This window comes from Brassica napus, chromosome C9 (genome assembly GCF_020379485.1).
Source record: "Brassica napus cultivar Da-Ae chromosome C9, Da-Ae, whole genome shotgun sequence".
Lineage (NCBI taxonomy): Eukaryota > Viridiplantae > Streptophyta > Magnoliopsida > Brassicales > Brassicaceae > Brassica > Brassica napus.
This window is the reverse complement of record NC_063452.1, coordinates 62,120,146-62,131,276: the sequence shown is the minus strand read 5'-3', so window position 1 is coordinate 62,131,276 and position 11,131 is coordinate 62,120,146. Positions and strand designations below refer to the sequence as shown.

At 35.2% G+C, this 11,131-nt stretch overlaps 3 protein-coding genes across 3 annotated transcripts; 2 read left to right on the top strand and 1 right to left on the bottom strand.

The window, feature by feature from the left end:
* Positions 1-328: 328 nt before the first annotated feature.
* Positions 329-949, bottom strand: LOC106446070 (ethylene-responsive transcription factor ERF106-like). The gene has a single exon (NM_001316282.1). It carries the CDS (start codon positions 947-949, stop codon positions 329-331), a length of 621 nt encoding a protein of 206 aa, NP_001303211.1.
* A 2,960-nt stretch (positions 950-3,909) lies between these two features.
* LOC106449578 (oleosin-B2-like) lies at positions 3,910-4,903 on the top strand. The gene is made up of 2 exons (XM_013891316.3): positions 3,910-4,200; positions 4,574-4,903. Exons 1-2 carry the CDS (start codon positions 3,962-3,964, stop codon positions 4,659-4,661), a joined length of 327 nt encoding a protein of 108 aa, XP_013746770.2. The 5' UTR covers positions 3,910-3,961; the 3' UTR covers positions 4,662-4,903.
* Positions 4,904-6,166: 1,263 nt separating this feature from the next.
* Positions 6,167-10,719, top strand: LOC106449579 (serine-rich 25 kDa antigen protein-like). Its single transcript, XM_013891317.3, has 2 exons — positions 6,167-6,505; positions 6,829-10,719. Exons 1-2 carry the CDS (start codon positions 6,249-6,251, stop codon positions 7,607-7,609), a joined length of 1,038 nt encoding a protein of 345 aa, XP_013746771.1. The 5' UTR covers positions 6,167-6,248; the 3' UTR covers positions 7,610-10,719.
* The last annotated feature ends 412 nt before the right edge of the window (positions 10,720-11,131 follow it).

Below are 11,131 nucleotides of genomic sequence, written 5' to 3'. Positions count from 1 at the left end.
AATAATAATTTCTTTTTATTATTATTCCGGATAATTGTGTTGATTTCTTAGTTTCAGCTACTAAAAAACATGTTATTGCTTTACTTTGTCTTGGTTCTAAACCACTGACTCATCGTGGATTGCAGTATCTAACATCTAGTTAAGTTTTTAGAGATGGAAACTAAATCCTTGGAGAGAACTTTCTTGGAAACAATAACTTAAGGAACAGAACATTCATACAAATTTGTTGCAAGAGTTCTTAGCACACACTAACCTATACTTCACTTCCTCTGTACAATTAACTTATACAATGAAACTGATCACACTTTTTGAATGTTAAATGCATCATTCACAGATCACTTGACGATGAAGATGAATTGCTCTGACTTCTTTGGAGCTCCTCCTGCACATCACTTCTCTTCCTTTTCCGTCCTAAATTCACGGGAGCTTCATACTTGCCAGCGTCTAGAGGAAAGTTGAGCACGGCTTTTCTTCCCCGGAGCTTGAAAGCTGCACAGTCATATGCTCTTGCAGCATCAACATTACTTTCAAATGTTCCTAGCCAGATCCGAGATCCTTTCTTTGCAGGATCCCGAATCTCTGCTGCAAATTTTCCCCACGGCCTTCTTCTCACTCCTCGGTAATGCCTCGGTTCTTCTTCTTCTTCCAACCTCTTTGCTTCTTTCCTGGGTGAGACACTCTGATCAGTCTCATGTGGTGATGAATTCTGCTCTGAAGATGATTCAGCTTCCACTTGTAAAAACTCTCTGACGAACGAATCCGGATCAAGAACTGGTGAATCAGGTTCTTGTTTAGGAACTTGATTCATCACAGGCTCTATACACCAGAGTCCTGAGACAAAAGAAGCATTAAAGTCAAAATCTCCCATGAAACCATCAGCAACCAAAAAGTCTTCCAAGAGATGCTCCTGTATAGCATCCAAATCAGAGCTTTCCTCAAACGCAGCCATTTTTTTTCTTCTAGACAAGGCAGGTGAGAGAGGAAAAAACGAGAGAGAGAGAGAGAGACAGAGTCTGCAAATGATGTTTGAACAAAAGCTTTGATATTTTGCTTTCTATATATAAAAGGTAAAGAAGAGGAGACAAGAAGGTAATCACAAAGTTTCAGCAGCCAGGGATGGTGTAGGGACACAAACTCTTATGGTTTTGTCGCTCTCTTAGTGGGTTTTATAGATGTGTAATAATTCTTATCTATCAATACAATTTATGAAGACAACGTAGAACTTTTTGTAAGGACCTTCATCAACTTGTTGCATGACGTGACACTTCACATGGAAAACTGTAATTAACCTATAGTTTTTACATCCTGGTTCTAAGGATGAATCTTCTCATTTCTGTAACTATGTTCAATTTGTCTTCTACGTCCCTGATGGTGACTACTAAAAAAACATTTGATTCTCAACGGCATTGCATTATTATTATTTTTTGGTTTATTGTTTGTTAACATCACATTATCTTATTTGTTTCTATTAGAAGTTTAGAAATTATTGGTATTGTGCATAATGACCAATATATCTATGATGTCATATACTCCCTCCGGTTTCACAAAAATAGACTTTTTAGTATTTTCACACATATTAAGAACACACATTAAACTACCATATTAAATGTATCGTTTTCTGTAATTTTCAATTTTCAATAATTTTTAACCAATAATAATTCAATAAAGTCAATTAATTTTCTTGAAGTTTACAATTTTTTCATAGAAAACACAAAATACATATTTTTGAAATAATTTTTTTTTCTAAAAAATCTATCATTAAGGAATGGAGGGAGTATATTTTATAAGTCATCCTGACATTGTTTGTAAGTAATGACAATAATAGACTAATAAACCAATTTATTTCAGAATTCTTCGTAAAGGAACAATCCACTAAAAATCTACATTTGATTGCAACAAATAAACATTTAATTATTTATTTTATTTGATCAAAACATTTCCTTAGTTTAATATTGATTTTTTAATATGATTCTACGGTTTGGCCAAATTATAAGGATTACATTTACTAATCTATCTTCAAACTCTGTTAGTGACTAGGACAATGCATCAGAAAGATTCTTTCCTTGCATCAAATAACTTTTCAATATATGTACAAAAAAATTTGATCAATGAATATATGTAAATTAGTTTTCTGTAAATGAGACCCGAATCACACACAAAAATTACTATAAATGTGTTTTTTCTAGAAATATGAAATTCTAAAAATACTGATATTTTCGCGATCATGAAGTATTTGAGATTGCACTGTTACCTGAATGAAAATGAATCAAACATATAAAGAAAACAGTGCTTAAAAGCTTCATAATGGATACATTTTCAAAGAGGAAAGACAGCTCAATCAAGTTGTTTTCCTGGTAGGCCTCTCCTGGTGGGGAATGATTTGAAGCAACTTGATTTTTAGATATTTTTATTAATTTCGGAGGCTCCACATAATTAAACCTAATCCACCCTCTTTTTCTTATTTATTATAAATAGCATATAGTATGATTAATTTGGATGCCCTATGTGCGTATTTTGATAATTTATATATATATTGGCGCCACCATCCATTATTGCTGATTATTGATAAGTTTTTGTTTGGTTGTCATTGGCATGTTAATTAATTGTATCTTCAAAATGAATATGGTTATCGCGTTCCTAATACTTTTTAAGTTGTTTTGTGTGGTGGTTCCTAGCATAGTGTATTCTTAATCTTTTTTTTTTTTGAGAGAGATATATACCACAATCAGTAAGTTAGTTAATAGTTTGCATATATAACATGACAATAAGATTTAAAAAAATGACAATAATACAAATTTCGCGCAGATGCAACTAAACGTTTCAAATACCATCACATTCATGCTATTACGGAATCATTATAAATGTACTCATTTGTGTTGGTTTGTTTTAATGAATGAAGTGATATCACTGAGATTATCATAGATTACTATATACTCCCTCCGTTCCTTAAAGATAAATATTCTAGAGAAAAATTTTGTTTCTAAAAAATTCATTTTTTACATTTTTAATGCATGTTTTATTAACTAATTGTAAACTTCAAAAATCTTAATTGCACTAATTGATTTTTTATTGGCTTAAAATTGTGGAAAGAAGATAAACACAAAAAATTATGCAAATTTAATGTGTTTTATTAAAATGTGTGAAAAAACTAGAATATGGATCTTTTAGGAACATAGGGGAGTATATTTTTTGCTAATAAAAGAGATATTTGCAAGTACTCATTTTTTTTTTTTTTGCTAATAGATGATTACCATAGATGATATTATTTGCAAGTTATATAATTTAACCATGCGAATTTGAAACTAATCTTGTTTCTATGATCTCTTAAAGATAAGACGATGGGGGCATACGTGGTCAATGCCGTAGACAGTCAAGTGATAAACCTATAAGTGATGTCAAAAAAAAAAACCCTACAAGTTTATCTGCAACTACCGATCTCTGAAATGCTTACAACTATGTAAATGAAGTCTAACACTACTTTATTGTTTGGCATGTATCTCTTTCCCCTTGTTAACTGGTTCCTTCACGTTTTTTAGATGCTATGTTAGGAATTCGACATCGGAATGAAATATTGTTTTGAACAACTGTAGATTTGGACCAAAATTCATGGTAATTTTTAGGACCTATCAACTAGAAGACTCCAATTCTAGTCTTCCATAAAATGAATCACTGAAACATGAAACCACAATATATGTATGAATTAGTATATTAATTTATTGTATATATATTTTTATTTAATTACGGATATTTAAGGGCCAAATAAACATGATGACACAAACAGATTAAAACAAACTTAGCGTGACATAACGTAGATGTCCCTTTAGTACTGACTTCGTTTTCGCATGGAAGCATGAATGTGTACCGTACCGTGCACGTAGACTTCTTCATAAAACCCTCTTTCCCCCAACAAACCCCAGTCACAAATTCTCAGCTATTGAGATTTTAGCATTTCATCCTAAAAATGTTCTTTCAGATTATTCAGGGGGTTTTCACCGGCGTTGAGGCATTAGCTCTATTGGCATTCGCTGGTATAACCCTTGGCGGCTCAGCAGTGGGACTAGCTTTAAGCACGCCGCTTTTTATCCTATTCAGTCCGATTCTCGTGCCAGCAACTATAGCCACCACTTTGTTAACTACGGGTTTCACGACCTCCGGGGGCTTAGGAATGGTGGCTCTCCGCATCTTCTGGAAACTCTTCAAGTAATTAAATTAAACAAAACCGTTAATTGAAAGCCACTCGAAAAATGTGGTCTATTTATAATGACTGAGGCATTATGCATATGAATCTACATGGAAATATGTAAATTTAATACATATGCTTGGCTATAAATATAATTATTTACATCAACGAAGATTCAGGTACATAGTTTCGTAGCTACAAATATATAATGCGTCACCATCTTCCGGCTTACCAAGTAATTAACAAACCTGCGTTGATGACACACTTAAGATTAACTATTCTAAAACACATTAGACGATTAGTGTCGAGTGTTCAGGAGGCTGATTTCGCTATATTAGTTTCTGAACATAAAATAATTTATTTCTAATTTTAAATATATAATCGTGTGTGCAGGCGTCTTAGGAAGAAGGGGAAAGGAACGCCAAAAATTCCGGGATTGGCCCCGGGGGCTCCAGATTCTGATCCAGTGTCTGGAGGATAAACGGAGTAGGCTTTCGTAGTATGAGATAATCTATGGAGGAATTTAATGAGAATTGCTGGGGTTCCTTAAATAAAACCTAAAATTATCCAGTGTCTTTAACGTAATACTGATTACGCGCGGATGAAACTAATGTTTCATATACCATTTTTCAAATGTATATCGTGTTACGAAATTATAATAAATGTACTCGATCATGTTGTATATATTAAAGAATTAAGTGATATCACTGAGATTACCATAGATGATTATATTCAAGTTACATTATTGATTCAATGAATTATTCGACTTTGAAACTAATGTTATTTCTACCATTTTGTTTTAAAAGATAAACCTTAAAGTTCATCATTTGCAACTATCGATTTCTGATTTTGTTTTCTGCATGCTATATAACCTGACGATAATCGTACCATAAACAAAAATTGAGTTTTTATTTGATGTTAAGAGCTTCTCCATTTATTTGAAGTAACATAAGCTGATTCTTGTCACTGTTTATCTTCATTTATAATGTAAAATAAAATATCATGATAAAACTATACTAAAATACCAATATTATATGGATAAATATTTGAAAAATCATCTTCATCATGAGATGCTCCAATTTTTTTTTTTGGTTTCAAAACTAAAATTTGACATGTATTTGCCTCTTGGAATCTAGCTCCATCACGTTTAATTTGTAGCTGTTATGTTACAAAAATACGACATCGGAGATGAAATGCTTTTTACACCTTACTGGCTACATCGTGACAAGCATAGATGTAGTTGTTCGGACGCCTGCATAGTGATTTAATCGGCAGATCGGCTCCACCAACAACGTTAATCTTTTCATCATGTAAAATAAATAAAAAGTAATCAGAATTAAGGAAAACTTAATCATGTAGTAGCTTGGTACGTAATTGCGTGTGTCTAGTTAATGAGAAAGCCTTCCTCCTCGCTTTATTATTTCATAATTTTGTTTGTTTGTTTAAGCGCCAATTCTATTGCCAAATCAGACTTTACATACGAGTGTTTTAGACTTTTTAATATATCTAAACCAAGAGGATTCAAATCAGACTTTACATACGAGTGTTTTAGACTCTTGGTTTAGATATATTAATGCATTTCAGTTGACAAAAAAAAAAAAGACTTTTTAATCTATATAGTTACAAAATTTATGCAAGAACTAACCAAAGAGAAGTTTTAAGAAGAATGATACGTAATCTGTAAATTTTATGAACAATTTGTTTCAAAGTCCTTAAGCCAAATGGTTGAAGTGAGAATTTGTAGCGGAGGCAGCTCTCGGGTCTCGAGTTCGACATAATAAGAAGCCTTGCTCGTATAATCTCGCGAACGGTAAGCTCTTACAAGAAAGATAAAATACCAAGATCATGACAACCCACACAATATATGACGAAGCAGATGTGGCGTGACGAAACATAGATCTCCATTTACTCGCATAATTTTGCATGGAAGCATGAATGTGTACGTGTACACAAACATCTCACAAGTCCTTCATAAAACCTTCTTTCTCCTGGCCATCACCAAAACACATCAAAACAAATAAATAGTACCCATTCAAACCAAATTTCAGATTTAATTCTATATCCAAAAATGCTCTCTTCTCTCATCCAAATTTTTCAGGTTTTCCAAGTTACTAGTGCTGTCGTTGTAACAGCAGTCTTGTTCGCTTTGGCGGGCATAACCCTAGCCGGCTCAGTCGTGGGATTAATCGTAGCCACACCTCTTTTCGTAATATTCAGTCCGGTTCTCGTACCAGCAACTATAGCTTCCACTCTCTTAGCCACCAATCTCTCGGCCGGTGCATTATTTGGAGTGACGGCGGCTGCTCTTATAGTCTGGCTCCTTAAGTAAAATCTTAACAAAACACTTTTTTCCTTTTTAATATGCTCATCAACATATCTTTTCCCCCATCATACATCAGCACATCTAGGTTTATGATTGATTCGGTTCTGTTTATTAGTTATTTATGGATGGTCATACTCGTTACAAAAACTAGCTGTAATATAAATCAAAAACCAAGAACCTAAACTCAATTCCTACGTAAAGTTTTAAATTTCAGTCAGTCAATATGTTCAGTTTTTTTTATCAAGCGTACTTTAAAAACTGTGAATGTATACAAAAAAGTTTTAAAATAGCTTGACATATATACATTTGTGTGAGTGTTATGCAGGCATAGAATGGGAGTACACCCGAAGAATAATCCACCTCCAGCAGGAGCTCCACCCACAGAAGCAGCTAAACCGACAGATAAACCAGCTGAAGGAGCAACAGATAAACCAAAAGATAATCCGACTGGAGGAGCAGCCGATAACCCAGGAGGTAAATCGGATGGAGGAGAAACAGATAAGCCAGAAAGTAAACCAGCTGGAGGACCAGTAAATAAACCAAAAGATAAACCCGCTGGAGGACCGACGGATAAGCCAGGAAGTAAGCCAGCAGATAAACCCGCTGGAGGACCAACAGATAAGCCAGAAAATAAACCGGCTGAAGAGGCATCAAATAAACCAAAAGATAAACCCGCTGGTGAACCAACAGATAAGCCAGAAAGTAAACCATCTAGAGAGGCATCAAATAAACGAAAAGATAAACCCGCTGGAGGACCAACAGATAAGCGAGAAAGTAAACCGGCTGGAGAGGCATCAAATAAACCAAAAGATAAACCTGCTGGTGGACCAACAACTAAGCCAGAAAGTAAACCAGCTGGAGAGGTATCAAATAAACCAAAAGATAAACCCGTTGGTGGACCAACAGATAAGCCAGGAAATAAACCAGCTGGAGGACCAGCAGATAAACCAAAAGATAACCCTGCTGGAGGACCAACAGATAAACCAGCAGATAAACCGACCGGAGGGACTGAAAATAAACCGGCTGAAGAGGCAGCAAACAAACCGATTGGAAAACCAAAAAATAAACCGGCCGGAGAGAATAAACCACCGGCATGGTATAGCTGAATGGAGTAGTTTGAAATTAAAGTATTGGGTTCCATAAATTATTCCTAATTTATCCTACACTACATGTTTCATAATCATTTCTATGAATGTACGACTTGTTACAAAGAAATGATAAACAGTGTACATAATTTTCTTTGTAAATTTATTAAATTGATGTGGATATCATTATAACTGACGTTAAAGTATATCGACCAATGCGATAACCAAATCATCGGTATATACCTAAGACTTCCTTTTTAAAAATGAATCTGATACTAATTTAATGTACGACTTCCAATAACCAATCTTCTTGCATTTTTCATTGCCATTTATCTTGAACGCCTCTCTTTCTAGTATGAGACATTAACATTGCGCTCTTGTCACAATGAAACCATGGAAAAATTCGGCTCTTTAACCACGAATGTGGCAACACAGCTGGTTTAAGCGCAAGCGTTGGTGCTGTTACACAGTAACGGACCCACGTTAAGAGATGGGGTGTCACATGACACCCCTTAAATCTGAATAAATATGTGTTTTGTATGAATGAACAATGGAATTCATCTAGCTCTGCTGGTAAAATACTCTTAGTGACACCTCTAAACCCAGGTTCAAACCCCACTATTCGCCACTGATGTTGCATTCCTGAATTTGATCCACCGTGAAAGGGATGCTGTACGCCATAAATGGTATTAGCACCGGTCGGATTTCGGGTCTGGAGAGATTATTTAGGCGGAAGGTCCAAACGTTTCCTGGTTAGAGATGGCAATTCAGGGGCATGCCCGCAGGCCTGGCCCGGAAATGCCCATTGCGGGGCGGGATTGGGTAAAGATATTGTGGCCCGTTTAGTTGCGAGTCTCGCGGGACAGGACCGCGATGGTACTGGGCCGAAGCGGGACGGGCCCAAAGCGGGATGCGGGAAAACATTGAGGCCCGCTACACTTTTCTCGTTTGTCTCTTTGGTGATTAGCCGAGATAACAGAGATAAACGGTGAACAGGTGATGACGATAGCGATTCTTGCTCTCTTTGTTTCTTCTTCTTCGATCGAGTGATCGACAACGACAGAGCATCTTCTTCTTCTCCTCTATACAGTAGATCGACTTGCATGTCCTGAGGTATGTAGCTCGTGCCTCTCTGTTTACACGATTTTAGATTTCTGTTCGTCCTTTCAAAGGTAAGTAATCTTCTTCATAGGTATTTAGCTCGTCCCTTCATAATGAAGGTAAGTAATCTTCTTCCTTGTTCTGTCTCTCTCCCTGCGAATGTGTTCTGTGAATCTTCTTAGTTGGATTATGTCTCTCTGCGAAAGTATTTTTTCCTAACAGTGTAATGATATATATATATATATATTGTGTTGTTCTGTTTTGTTTATGTATTAGATGGCTTGGTTGTATAAGCGTTGTTCTCTTTTTGTTCTGCTTACTCTCGGTTGCTAGTTATTAATTAAAAAATTCAACACAACTTTACTCTTGGTTGTTTCTGTATTGTTCTGTTTTTGTTTCGGTATTGATATATATTGTGTCGTTCTTCTTTTGTTTCTGTATTAGATGGCTTTGTTGTTTCTTAAGTATTGTTCTGTTTTGATTCTTGTTGATAACACGGTTCAAGCACTCTTGTTATCTTGTTTGATAACAGACTGCTCTTCTTTTTTATTAAATATCGCTTACACTTGTTTTATTTTTCATGCATGATCATGAATTCATGAGTCGATACTTGTTTGATGGAGTGATGTTGTAGAAGCAGAGGGAGACTGACATTATTCCCTTCTGCCTTCTGGTTGCTTCAGGACTTGAGGTAAGACTTTGTTCCAACGTTTAATAGGTAGTAATGTGGTTTGAATTCCCTTTAGTAACCAATGCTTGATTGCTTGTAACAAACGTGTAATGCTTGTAGCTTGATGATTTTCACCAACTTGATAATATATCACTAATGCTTAACTCTTCTTCTTACAGGTGACACTATCTATTTTGATTAATATATGCTGAATTATAAGTCCTTATAACAAACGTAACCTATGTTTATAACTTGATGGTTCTGAAAAACTTGATAATGTAAAAAATTGACTGTTGGGGATAGATTTACGTTTTCCCGGTCTTAACTCTCGTCCCTCTTTCTTGCAGGTTACATGTCCCAAGCCTTGATGAAGATTGCTGGCCCGCGGGCCGACCCGCATACCCGCTGCTATAGGGCTGGTCGGGATTGGTCATAGGTTTTAGAGACCGCAGCCCGCCGCGGTACGACCCGCAGAGACTCGAATGAAACTGAAACCCGCGACGGGGCGGGTCATTTGGTTGCGGGAGAGCCCAAATGCCACCACTATTCCTGGTTATCAAAAAAAGAAAAAAAAAACTTCGGCTCTTGCCACCGAAACTGAAGCGTATTTATGGGCCGCAATTTTACGCTTGCGTTTGAACCTTATAACTTATAAGAGAGATGTTTATTTCGGATTGCAACGACTTGGTGACCAAACCTCTTTGGAGATTTTCAGGATCTTTTAAAAGCGCCATTAGGGAAAGTATTTTATATAGCCTTTCATAATTAAGAGAAAAAGATAGAGAGAGATAATGAGAAGGAAAGAGAAAAAATGAAAAGCGTATTTCATATGAGAGATTGTCAACAAAAGTTGAGCGACTTTTATGATATTTGTTCAAAGAATAGTCTAATAACCTTTCTTCTTTAAATTTTAATTATGTTATATATCAATAATACTAAAATAATGGTTAGAGAATAGAGACTCTTGGGAGAAACTCCTCCACTAATGACGACGTTCTAAAGAATCATTGTCTAAGAGTGTGAAATATTTCATGAGGAATTTGATATATTCATCTAATTCTATTCGGTTGTTAGTAGTAGCAGAGAACCCGAGAAAATCCGTTGCTATGCACAATTCTTTTATGAGCATGTTTATTGCAGTTCTCTTAGGTTGGAGTTCTTAGCGTTATATAAGATACGGTCTCTTAGCCTTTAACTAAAAAAACTAAGAAACGTCTCTTATATATCTTATTTAAGAAAAGTCTCTTAACTTTTTTAGTTAAAAAATAAGAAAATGTATCTTATATTATTCTAAAAATCCAAACCTAAGAAACTTGCAATAAACATGCTCTAATCACTCTAAAAATCCGCTTTACAACCCCTTTTATATATTGTAGTTAGCCTTGCAGTCAAACACAAGGTCTATAATATAACTAACAATTAACAAAAACTTTAGAATTTATAAATTAGTAAACAAATGTTACTAATTACTATTGTGAGGTAGCATATATAGTTACTGATACTATTCTAAGGTAAGCGTAATATCAACGATTTCATCGGCTTCACCAACTGTATTTTAAATTTTTAATCAAGTAATCAATTTACTCACAGTTCGTGACAAAAAAAGAAAGAAGCAAATATATGAAATGAAGTGAAAGAAAGATCTTTCTTCACGCGTTGATATTTCATAAAACAATGGAATGAAAGAAAACAGTTAAGATTCTACAAGAAAGAAAAGAAGGTCCCAAAAACATGACAAATAGATGAAGAAGCAAATGTGACTTGACGTAACG

Coding starts and splice junctions, on each gene's coding strand:
- LOC106446070 (NM_001316282.1), bottom strand. CDS start 949: ATGGCTGCGTTTGAGGAAAGCTCTGATTTGGATGCTATACAGGAGCAT.
- LOC106449578 (XM_013891316.3), top strand. CDS start 3,962: ATGTTCTTTCAGATTATTCAGGGGGTTTTCACCGGCGTTGAGGCATTA. Junction 4,201..4,573: donor ATCTTCTGGAAACTCTTCAA/GTAATTAAATTA, acceptor TCGTGTGTGCAG/GCGTCTTAGGAAGAAGGGGA.
- LOC106449579 (XM_013891317.3), top strand. CDS start 6,249: ATGCTCTCTTCTCTCATCCAAATTTTTCAGGTTTTCCAAGTTACTAGT. Junction 6,506..6,828: donor CTTATAGTCTGGCTCCTTAA/GTAAAATCTTAA, acceptor AGTGTTATGCAG/GCATAGAATGGGAGTACACC.